The following is a 12,599-nucleotide window of genomic DNA, read 5'->3' as shown; positions in this document are numbered from 1 at the left end:
TGAAGCCATTCCTTTGTTGACTTGGACTTATGCTTTGGGTCGTTATCCTGATTGAAGGTGATTTTTTTTCTTCATCTTCAGCTGTCTAATAGAGGCCTGCAGGTTTTGTGCCAAAATAGATTGGTATTTGGAGCTAACCATGATTCCCTCAATCTTGATTAAAACCCCAGTCCCAACTGAAGAGAAGCAGCCCCATAGCATGATGCTAGCACCACCATGCTTCACTGTGGCTATAGTGTACTATGGGTGGTAAGCTGTGTTGTTTTTGCGCCAAATATATCTTTTAGAATTATGCCCCAAAAGTTATATGCATACATGTATGGTTGTATGTAAATTTTGGCAAAATTTAGGTGGGCTTGGATGTTTTGGGAAGGTTTTTGTGTGAGAAAGGGCTTTCAACTAGCCACCCTTCCCCATAGCCCAGTAATGTGAAGAATATGAGCGATTGCTGTCACATACATTGAGTGACAAGTACTTGCCATATATTGTTACAGCTCCTTTAATGTTGCCGTATCTTGACAGTCTCCCTTTGTTAAATATTAGAGGGAAGTCCTGTTCTTGGTAATATCAAGGTGGTGCCCAATTTTCTCCACTTGTTGATGATGCAGTGTTCTAATGTTATGGAAATTCTTTTGTACCCCTCTCCTGATCAATACCTTATCAACAACAAGGTTTCCATACATGCTTTGTGAGCTATTTATGGATCATGGCTTCAGCAGTCAGATGAAACCAAAATGTTAAAAAATCCTACAGAAACAGTAGATCTTTATTTGGGATTAATCAGAATCATGTCATTGAACAAGAGTTTGATTGTGATTGCTTAATTCCGAGCACAGTCACAAATAAAAGGATGTACACACTTATGGTTATTGTAATTTTTTCAGTTTCCTTTTTTCCCCCTAAAACATTTCTATTTGTTTTTCACTTGGATTTTGTTGGTTGCTATATCTTAATAATTTTTTTTTACAACACAAAACATGCAATTTAAACAGAGGTATGCAGATTTTTATATCCATATACAAAGACTTTTGAGAAGGAGAAAAGATGCATGAGTCAGATACAGATACCGATCAGAAAAGAAAAAAAAAAGAAATAAAGAAGTTAGCTGTCAAATTTAGAGATTAATTGCTCACGTCACCCATAGACATAGATTATTTCACATTACAAAAGAATGTTTCCAATATTAGGCTACAGGAGAGCATGAACAGAGTATTATGTCACGTCTTTGGTACAGTAGCACCAGAGAGCAGCAGGATCTATCCTTCTTGTAAACATTCTGAGGACGGAGATGAAGCAGCAGAGGAATTCGGTCGCTTTATTTGGTCATGGCTGAGGCTGAACCTTCGTCTGTTCTGGGAGGCAAAAAGAGACTGAAAGCAAGTTACATTGTGAACCTTGATATAAAGAATCCAGCCGGGAGGTTTAAAACAGATGTGGGTTTATTGGGTCAATGTGGCTAGGCTACTGTACATTGAACAGCCTTGGCTGAGAGTTATGCAGCAATTTCAATACTAGGACCAGCTCATCTATAGTATTAAACTACATAGGTTATTTTTTTTTACATTTGACATTTTTACTGATTTTACATTGCTGATTTCACTGTCTACCTAAATACATGACGGAACACTGAGATGCTTCAGTTGGTACATCCAGTTAAACTCTAGGCTTATATAGTATCATGTCCTAAAACAATAAAATAAAATAAAGTGATGGGGCCAAGGAAAACCAGCATCACTTAATAGTTACAGTTATGGTTATCAATATTTAGACAGTATTTTCCATCAGTATTTCACATAGGAAATACCACAAACAAGGGCACTCAGTGAGTTTTTCAATAAGTGTTAAACATTTTTATTAGTATCATTTACAGTATCAATGTTTTAAATCACAGCTCACAGAGGCTTCAAAAGAATACTCTTTCATTTTTTCCAAAACCAATTTTCTATTAAATGCATTTTTATTGTATGTGCGATTATCACAGACTAAAATTCTAAATGTTTTCCTGTCCTGAGACAAGAATGGAAAACTCAAAAGCAATCAAAGTTCCAAATCTGTATAATGTACCCTTTGAAACATGGGACCCAGCAGGACTGCTATTTCAAAGGGAAGAATTTGTGATCATGATTTGCCAACACAGTTGGCTCTAATCACAGAAGGATAACTCATAATCTTGAGGAAATAATATAACCAGAATGAGTTTTTTTTTTTTTTATTGGAATGTTGTAGTGTTACATGTGAACAGCATTGGTAGGACTTTGTCTCCTGCCGGACTCATTTGAAGACATTTATTGTTCGAGTGTCACTTCTATAGATTTGAATTCATGTCATATCATTGCATGTTCAACAACTGCTCTTAGACTTACTTATAAGTGAATTTCATGACAACAGCTTTTCCATTCTTTTCTCATTTCAGGGAAATGTCTTGAAATTCTTGTGTAACATGCACTACACATGATTGTGATAGATAGAAAGTCTGTTGAAAATAGTTCTGGAACCTTCTTTTTTTCTTCCCCAATTCTTGTGAAATGTTGTAGTTTAATGTAGTTTATACACCGTCCACCGTGAACTGAAACGCTGAAGATATAATTATTTAGCTAATTTAGAAAATATAAAGAGAATTCCAATTACGCTCATTTTGCTGGAACCTTGTGTTACATAAGTGTTTGCAATTTGGCAGGGAATGATAGCTGGTTCGCTTGCTGTGACAGTAAGCAGAGAACTGTTTTTGTGGATATCATGGCGTTAGGGAAAGGTCAGGAAAGATGGCGATTCGCCGAGAAAGTGAGAAATGCTGTGACAGCATCTGAAGGGGGCCTTTCCAGAACCCCCCCTCCAATCTCTCTGTTCTGCACTTCTAGGCTGCCTGGCTATTTATGGTAGAAGGCTTTCTCAACCTTCGATGCAGAGAGGAATTCAGTAGGTTGGTTCAAAGCCGCTAATCATCCGGCCCTAGTTTACTGTGTGTTCAGGAGGTGATAACAGCCAGTTACAGATGGATAAACAATAATCAAATGCGCTACATGTAAAATGTGCAGGTCTGTACCATTTCACGCCGGGTCTTCGTGACTGCTGATTGGAAAGTCAATGTAATCATTTAAAGAGAATGGCTATTAAACATTTGTTTTTAGAATTCTAAAGCTTCTTAGAAACTTTGAACCAGTCTGTAATCTGGCATGATGAATAAATATGCTCTGGAAAATGTCTTCTGTGGTGGATATACATGTAATGCAAGTGTTTATATCAAACACTGTAAGATATGTAAACAATACTGAGTAAACCCCTGTTTGAGTAGATTCTCTGGAAGTTGAATCAGATTTGTTTAATGTAAGATATCATGAGATATACAGTTGAAGGCAAACGTTTTCATCCCCCCCATGATTCTCGAAGTACCTTTATTTTACAATGAATATTTGAACAAAATAGAATTCCAAGCTGTTAAAAATACAAGGCAGTTGTATGCTGCAACAAAACAACCGTCTAAAGCATAAGACAAAATCAACAAGGAAAGGATTTTCTGAACAGCATTTTGACTCTTTGACTAAGAGGGTAAAAGGATGCTCAGAGAATAGGAAAAAGGATGGATGTGTTTCTAAAGGCAAATTACTTAGGTACTGAATGGGATTTGCCAAGCACTGGATTAAGATTTTCTGTCATTGAGGGCCTAATCATCAAAAATGACCAGATGGAAAAAAAAAAAATTATCTGTGATGATTTAAGTTTGATAAGATTGATAAGAATAGAATAGATGCCCAGTGTTAACAATCTCATGCACTGTACAGATCAAATGAATCAGTTGTTTAATCACTTTACTGCATCTTTAAGTATGTGAGTGAAGTTGCCATCAAATCTGTCTCCACTGAAAGCTTTATATATTTGATTTATGGGCAAATCTTTGTTATTAAAACTACAGTGGAGTGTGTACATAACCAGCTACTAACTTCAGTATGTGTACAGAACTTTGGAACAGCTGTAACTGAAAAAGTATGATGGGATCTATGATGTGAGGGATTTAGTGGAGCTCTGTATATGTGTGTGTGCTTGGCAGAGCTGATTTTCATTGAGAATGTGATACAGTATGTGACCATGTTTGGTAAAAGCTGTGCAGACTCTGACCCAGCCCCATTGACCAGGACTGCACACGCAGGACTGGATTCAATCAGGGCCTGGTTCGCTACCTCACACATGCCTCTCCTATACCTCTCCTTCTCTCTACCTATCCCCCCCCCCTTTTTCTCTCCTGCTCTGTTTCTGCCTCAGCATTCTTCTTGTTCAGCTCAAAATCTTCTGCTGGCCAATTTGGCCTCTCTTTTTAAAATGTATTTTATTTATAGGTAGCTAACTGTGTAAAACCGTTATAATGATAAGTATGCTAAGTGCGTCTAACGTGCACAACTGATATTTAATATGTGACTGTCAAGGGGTTGTCCGTTTGGATTCGACCCAAGAGAAAGCATGATGTCACTGGGACCATGATGTTCATTGTATCTTTTTCTTCTTTTGATTCATAGGCTAACAGGTGGTGCAATGATACATATAAACAAAGGATAAAGCATTTGTCCTAAATAGGTTATAGGGTAGTTAATATCACTGGTGTGAATCTCTGCAGAGCTGGAAGAAATCAGACTGGCCATCATCAGTATTGTGTCAGAGATATTCTGATGCTGTTTGCTCATCATCAAAATGCTCAGTCTGAGTCAGCACCACTGGTTTACTTAAAATTAATCCATCCAATCCATTTTTTTCCAAGGAAACAAGTGCTTCTTTTCAATCAAGCTTCTATTCATCTCAAGACCGGGTACACAACAGACTTCTGCATATGACCAGAGTGCTGCTAAATCACTTTTAATGTGGAAATAGGTATTTAACAAGCCAAAGAGCAAATCATAATGGGCTTTAAAATCTGTTTTATAGACTTATAGAAAGCTACCAGACATTAAACTGATAAATACAGAGTAAAAATGTTTACAATGTAGATGTTTTATGAGAGTAAAGTGCACTTCTACTGCATTTAATGCAATGATTCAATTCATCAGCATTGTAACTGTTGAACTTTCTAGCAGGATCGGTTCTCCCTAAGATTCGTACAAATAAATACACATAGGTGACTAGTGATTATTGTTAGTTCTAGTTAGTGTAATGTGGATCAACTGAAAGTCAGACAGCAGGGGAGAATTGTATGTATGACCCACATGATCGTGTCCTATTATTTTTTATGTAAAATGACAAAAAGGATACACGTTGAGTTTTCAATGCCCTCTGGTTTATTGAAAAGCGACACTTTCAAGTAAGACACAACTGCTGTTATGTCATAGTCATGCTATTCGAGTTTTGAGACAGAGGCTTGCAGTGCCCAGTTTAATTTACACGTTCATGTTAAAATCCCGAGACTCAAAACAAATATACATGTTGCAATAAAAGACAATAAAAGGGAGTTAAATACAAAATGAAGTACAATCATCATCATTCTATTCTTAGTTTTACTCACATTACTTTTTTTCATTATTTATTGCTGGCTTAAGTCTATTTTTTTTCTCCAGAAATACAGATATTTTTCATTCACATTCCACATATAATCTGATTACTTGGGATGTGCCTGGCCAAACGATTGCACAACATGAAAATCATTGAGAGAAACTCAAAGTAATCAAGAAGAATTCTTTGTATATTCGATGCATGCAGCATGACAGCATTTCATTGACTTTTCTTTCTAAAGGTACAAAGGAATAAAAAAAATTCTGTAGCAGAGATGCTAATGCTAATGCCCTGTGCTAACTTTACAGCTATAGGAGTCTAGCTGTACCATGTTTACCATTTAAATCTTGGAGATGTTAGAATTAGAGTTGATTGAGAACATTAGAGTTGATGGAGAAACATGTAAATCATATCAGCTAATAAAGCCCCTCTCCCCAAACTGAAATGCATGCCTTGTGCAAATAACAACTTAAAATACTATAAGGTTTTATTTCATTAATGAATTGTCTATACTTGTACAGAAAGGTGCACAAGCTCTAGTAGTGATTTCCTGTCAAAAACTCGCTATTCTTTCTGAGCAGCTCCTCACAGATGCACTCAAGAGAAATCTTACAAATGCTACATATCATAGCATGCAACACTCATTTGCACATCATACCATCAGCTGTACAGAACCATCACCCATAGCTTATGTCAAACAGCATCTCTGGACATAATTGCACTATAATTACATATACAAAACCCGGCATTTGCTCTCACAGCTCAAGAAAACTTTAATTGTACTGATAGTCTGATTCTTGTCACAGCTTTAAATACTGAAGATCTGAGAAAGAATCTCTTTACTGACAGAGTAAATGTAAGGCAATAAACTGCACTTTCCATGATTCCCACTCATGACCCACTTTATCAGGACTTTCTGGCCATATTTCCGAGTGCCTGGTTATATATAATTCCAAACAATCTGGAAAACTAACATTTGGGAGATATACATGCCTTTTTTTGAGACAAAATACTGACTCTCATACGGGTTATGGTATTTTGTAATACTAATAAAAAACCCCACTACATTAAACAATAAGACAAACATAAACCCCATATTATAATTCAGTAAAATGTCATTAAATCAAAATGAACTGAACAGATGCACTCAGCTGAGCCGTGTGTAAATTCACAGGATTAGCAGTAATGCTTGGTATTCAAATATCTGATCACCTTAATATATAATATGAAGCATATGTATTGCCAAGTTTATGCATTATTGGACTTATTAATCGGTACGCATTATTGGTGAAGGGACACACTAGTGCAGCAGTGCAAAACTCCAGTCTTGAAAGGCCAGAATACTGCACATTTTAGTGATTGCTCGGCTTTATGACATCTGATTTAACTTAACAGTTAATTACCAGGTTTAGGAAATGAGTTAAAGCAGGAAAATCCATGCTGGACCAAGGTCTTCGAGGAGTTGTGCACCCCTGTGCTAGTGCATGTGTCATTTTGCGTTATTTAAATGTAATGATATCTGCGAATATACCATTATGATTGATAGATTTTTATACCCAACGTGCTGAACTTAAATGGCTGCCATTATTTGTGCTTAAGTCAAAAGTGGACAAATGGGCTATCGGCATATACACATGGAAATAATAATTATTTACACAGTACTGTGCAAAAGTCTTAGGCACATGCAAAGAAATGCTGTAGAGCAAAGATGCCTTCACAAATAATGAAATGAAACAAAAAATACTATAAAGAGCTGTAAACAGTAGTAAATGAAACAAAGGCAGTGTTTGGTGTGATGACCATATGCTTTAAAAATAAAAAGAGTATTCTCATGTACAATTAGTGCAGTTTTATAAGGAAAATAATGAGTTTTATTGAGCATCTTGCAGAACCAGTCACAGTTCTTCTGGAGATTTTGACTGTCGTACTTGCTTCTTATTTTTGCAGCAAAACTCAGAAGCCTTCATTATATCTTTGTCTGAAAAGTGTCTCTTATGTAATAAGCTGCTTTCTTTAATGTCATACAAACATTTTTCTGTAACATTTAATATTGTGCTGGAAAACTAATGTTTGGGAATCTAAAATGTTTTTGTACTGACTCGATAATGTAGAAGTCATAAAATAAAAACCTATAAAGTTTTATACTAAAAATAATAATTAAGGCCTAAGGCTTTTGCACAGTACTGTACATCCCGACTGAATACATTCTGAATAAAGGACAGGGTCAGCTTTTACATGCTAAAGCTGTCAGATCAGACAGCTGAAGCAGATGTACCATTTAGACGCACTGGCTGGTGAGTAGGAAGCACCATAGACTATGAGAAACAACAAAAATTTCACAGAGTTTGACATTTAAAAAAATGTCACCTACTGAGACCAATCCAGGGGGGGTGGGGGGTGGAGGATATTACACAAATTGTTGTAAAGGAGAAACTCAAGTTCTCCAGAGACTGCGAGTTAGACAGAAGTATTAAACAAACTGAGGAGTTTTCAGCAGAGAAAGACAAGTTTGCCTGAAGCAGACTGAAAGAAATGATAAGCAGCACTGGGCTGAAAATCAAGCAACCACCTAATGGATATGTAGACAGGCTTTATATAAAGCATGATGCTAATGTTCCTGAAGGAGGTGATGGTGAAATAAGCATTCCACTGGCATTTGAGAAGGCACCTGCAGGACCTCTTGTTTAGTTTCTCACACCCCACTAAGTGAAGACACAGAGACAGAGACACATGCTTGGACGGTAATAGTGAGCGCAGGGGAATCTATCAGATTATGACAGAACATAATTGAAGATCTTGTGTTCCATTTCAGTCAATAATAAGAGCCTTGATGCCAAGAAAGAGAGGTAGAGATGACATTTTACCAATGGATGGATCAGATCTAAGGATACAGTGGTGGCTATAAATTACTAACATAGTGTGATATTATGAGGAGCACTGAGCCTTTAGTGCTTTTAAAAAAAATAAAAAGAAGAGATGATTGGGTAGACACAAAAGATGAGCATTCAAAAAAAAAATCATTGGAGTTAGTTTAAAAGAAAAATGCTCCAAGACCTGTAGGTAAGAGGCACAGTGGTGTGTTTGAGTGAATGTTCACTGTGTCTAAAAACAGGAAGACCCCAAGAGGTGGTACATCTGTCAGACAACTGACCAAAAAATCTTTACAAGGTAGCTTTCAGAATTCGAAGGTTGTCACATGTTCCATTTCTGGTCCTTGGGTTTTGAGGCACTTGTGGCTGAAGCAATTGGGGTCTTTTCTATATGTTTGTTGTTCATTCCCACAATGCCTCTTGATGATCTCCAACCCAGGCAACAGAGAACACTGTGGACTCCACTCTCTCCATTTTTAGAGCAAGACAGCAAATAAGCAGCAGCTACCTAGTTCCTGGTCTAGCAGGGAAGACTAAAATCTAAAGCTGTGGTCCAGTATGCCACTTTCAATTCCGTCCCCTGCTTATGGCCTGCATTGTTTAGTCCGTATGATTATTGACATGGTTGAACTCGTCAGAGCTCGCCTTGCCACCTTTCTTCTTGCCACTCGTTCCAGTGATGACCCTGTAGCAGCCACGGGCGATTTTATACATCCATACAACGTTGAGCACATCCAGACACACACAGGAAACAATCCAGGCCACCTGTGCGCCCAGGCCAAGCCTCTCGAAAGCAGGTGTACCAAAGGTTTCAAACACTTTCGCCCAATATGGCGGCATCACCGCAATGCGTACCAGGAAGAAGGCCACGGCCATGGCAACACCGTTAGCCACCACCAGCCGGTGAGAGCGAGGGTATGCCAGCGACTCAAAGAACCACCTGGAGAGAAAGAAAGTGTAAGTAAGCAACAGAAACCAAAATATAATGACCACTGCAGCTCATTTCAGAGATTTTCTCACCTTTGGTTCACAAATGGTGTTGATAATTCCGAAATAAGTCGGAAGTTTGCGAAATATGGAAGCACCCCACGTGTCTATAACGTTAGACCGAAATGCAGAAATGAGCAAAACATGTGAAAATAATAAAAGAAAATTATCTGTAGTAAAAACATTCTGGTTATCATCAGTTCTGACATTCCGTACTGAATGACTATGCATACCAGCACATATCCATATGCGTAGAGTGCCGCCAAGTGGTGACACACAAAAAAGCTGTCTCCCATGGTGCTCCAGTTGCTGGCTAGCAGCAGAAGGTCTGAGAAAGGGGAGGGTTGTAGATATCAGCAAACAGACATTATTTCCAGCCATGTAATGGTAAAGCCTGTGTGAAATGCTTACCGTAAAGCAGGTAACCACAGGTGATGGCGACATTGAGTTTTACCAAATTGGGATCTCCCCTATGAAGACAAAAAGAAAAGAGTAACACAAACAATACATGGTTATAGAGGAATCTTTTAATCTGACAATTAAAACAAATACAATCACCTTCAATAGCAGAAATAAAACTATATAAAAACGTATATCAGTACAACAATATATCAGTCCATTGTGCGATACAAGCCCACTTCTTTATTTCTATTACTTCACTTTGCCTTTCAACTGACAAAATGTGCTCTTGAATGCTCAGACGGCTTAACACTATACCCACAACAAAAGCCATGTGATTATTAAAGCTATTTGCAGAATGTACATAAAACCAAGCATAACTTAATCCCCACTCATAGACGTCAGAGTGTGACAAGCATTAGGCTGCACATGACCAGCTACTGGTGAGCTACTTGACATCCCTTCCAGCTCAAGCAGCTTGTTGACAGTCCTTTATTGGACGAAGGCAGGGTGTGTGAGTGTATTGTGCCTCTGCCTGCCAGCTGCTCTTTGCGTTAGATTTCAGTGCTCGCCCACGGAACTCTCTAGAAAACAGATGATGTAATACCAGAGCTGATTTGAATGCTTTTACTGGAGTAAGGATTTACCACACATAGACTTTTCTCTCAAAGATTTCCACACAAGGAGGAAAAAAAAACCTTTTCCTAACGCTGTTCATTGAAATGATGAAGTAATCAGCAGCGGCTCATCAACATATGTCATGTGAGGCTATGTCATGAGCAGCAGCTTTAAGTGGACTTGTCTTATGCTACAGGCTAGTACATTTTTAGAGGAGCCCTGTAATTGGCAGTTGAGAGACAATTTGTACATAAGAAAAAGGAAATACATTTTTCTTCTTTTTCCTCAACCCGTGTATGGGAAACAAGGTCCACTGTGGTGCACACGCATTTCTGATGTAGAGACGTTATCCACTCCATAATCCCTCTCCCAATCTTTGCAATATCTCACAAAAGAAATGGTCCTGCACATCTTGCACTTACAGTTTGCTTTTGTTTGTGGACGTTTATTAGATTTAATTTTTGGAGTATTTGCTGAAACAAATAGAACTCGATGCCAATGGCATCGATGTGGACACCAAGTCTAGTCCTTCTTGTTACTAATTTGTAATCCAGAAATACCCTTACAAATACTTCAAACTGGAAGGAAGACATTTGATTGGATCAATTCCAAAATCTAGTCAGTTCATCTGCTGGTTACAATCATAATTCATAATAAAAATCCTATAAACATTCAACATCTCATTCTTGAGATATCATGCTAATTTGGATTTGGAATTTGGACAGATGGACAGAGCAACAGACTGGATCGGTGGCAAAAACTTTAGATAGCCAGATAATGGGTCTTGAGATTGTCAATATGACTGTGTAAGTGACATCTCTGTATGACAAACAGGCAAGAAGCTATTGAAGAAAAACTATTTCATACCTTTGACCTTGCTGTGATCTTGACCCTGTTTGAATCAATTCCATATAAAATTGATTTTTACCCCTTGTTCTTAAAATGTCGTGCTAACGAGAATCTAGGAGAGACGGACAACCTGAAAACATAATGCCTCTACCAAGCAACCGTGTCATTATCCATCCAGTTTGCTCCTCTTTTACCAATGACAACGTTCAAAGAGGAAGCACAGGGCAGTGCGATTCCTGCCCCAAAGGGCTTTCATTAGTGCTTCTTGCCATTCCTATTTTTGGTCACTAGATGCAATAATAACTCTATGGAGCTAAATGGTGCAGTGAATGTGTTTCCCCCTTGATTTTGCAGAAACTAGAAAGACAAGAAAATCAACAGAACACTGGCTTACAGTATACCTGTCACTTAGCAACATTTCTTTAAAGTCGTTGGTCACTCAAAAGAGGTCATTTAAATGGAATTTAAAATGTATGGAATTGTGAATGAGGACTTTATAAAGAGTAACATTTGTTAAAAGGCTGATCTAAATGGTAAAGCTCTGCTCATCGGCCCGTGGATGAGCTGGCACACCAACTAATGCTACTAATAATGTGATACTAAAGAGAGAAACAAAAAGAGGAGTGTTCACAAGCTAATTTTTTTTTTCCCCGTAGGAATCACAGTTGTAAGAGTGCAACCACAAGTGTGACATCACAATATGATTTTATTATGTATTTGTGCTGTGCAAAATACTGGGAAAATTTAAAGTCATTCGTAAACACTCCCCCATATACCATCTGTCTGTTTCTACTCTGCTGTTACTGGAGCACCCAGTTTACTACTGAACGTGTGTAGGTTTAGTATTGTATGAAACACGTGTCAGCCTGCCTGTGATTAGAGATTTTTCTTAGGTTATTTTTTTAAATACACATTTTCCTTTATGTTTTCTGACTTCCTGTATATAAATCTTGCTGTTACTGCTGTAATTCCTATATCCAAATTATGACCTTTATTGTTACAGTATTCTCTTCTTTCTTGGATTGTTTTTGCATGCTGTGGCTCGTGTGTATAGCGTGTAACATGCATTCTTAACACTAAAGTGACCGTAATCGATATACAGTAAGTGGCAGGTGTCCAGTGGACGAGTTTGCGTGTGAAACCAGATGCCACAGTGAACACCAGGTTCAGTTACACCTGTGGATGGCATCGCCATCACCTTCACTGACCTTTTTGCACCAATGAAAGAGGCAAACTTGCAGTCTGTGCTACACGAGCTAAGTTTTGAGCTCATTTTGCCAGCAGGCACCAACAATAACAGACTATTTACATTAAATCTTCACCAAATGCCGAATGAAAGTAAAAAGGCATTTAGGCGACATATCAGAATGAAAATAGAAACAACCGTGAGAGTTCTATACGCTG

General features: G+C 37.9%; 1 protein-coding gene across 6 annotated transcripts in view; it reads right to left on the bottom strand.

The window, feature by feature from the left end:
- Window positions 1–5,238: 5,238 nt before the first annotated feature.
- Window positions 5,239–12,599, bottom strand: part of tlcd4b (TLC domain containing 4b) — a 23,135-nt gene continuing 15,774 nt past the window's right edge. For all 6 annotated transcript variants that reach the window (XM_017456300.3, XM_017456291.3, XM_047150105.2 and 3 more), the window contains 4 exons: window positions 9,741–9,799; window positions 9,563–9,657; window positions 9,363–9,436; window positions 5,239–9,282 (listed from right to left, as the gene is read on the bottom strand). In XM_017456300.3, coding sequence (XP_017311789.1) covers window positions 8,943–9,282; window positions 9,363–9,436; window positions 9,563–9,657; window positions 9,741–9,799 — 568 coding nt within the window. In that variant the 3' untranslated portion in view covers window positions 5,239–8,942. The remainder of the gene's footprint in view (window positions 9,283–9,362; window positions 9,437–9,562; window positions 9,658–9,740; window positions 9,800–12,599) is intronic.

Source organism: Ictalurus punctatus, chromosome 2, assembly GCF_001660625.3.
Source record: "Ictalurus punctatus breed USDA103 chromosome 2, Coco_2.0, whole genome shotgun sequence".
In the NCBI taxonomy this organism is placed as follows: Eukaryota; Metazoa; Chordata; class Actinopteri; order Siluriformes; family Ictaluridae; genus Ictalurus; species Ictalurus punctatus.
This window is presented reverse-complemented; position numbering and strand designations above follow the sequence as displayed.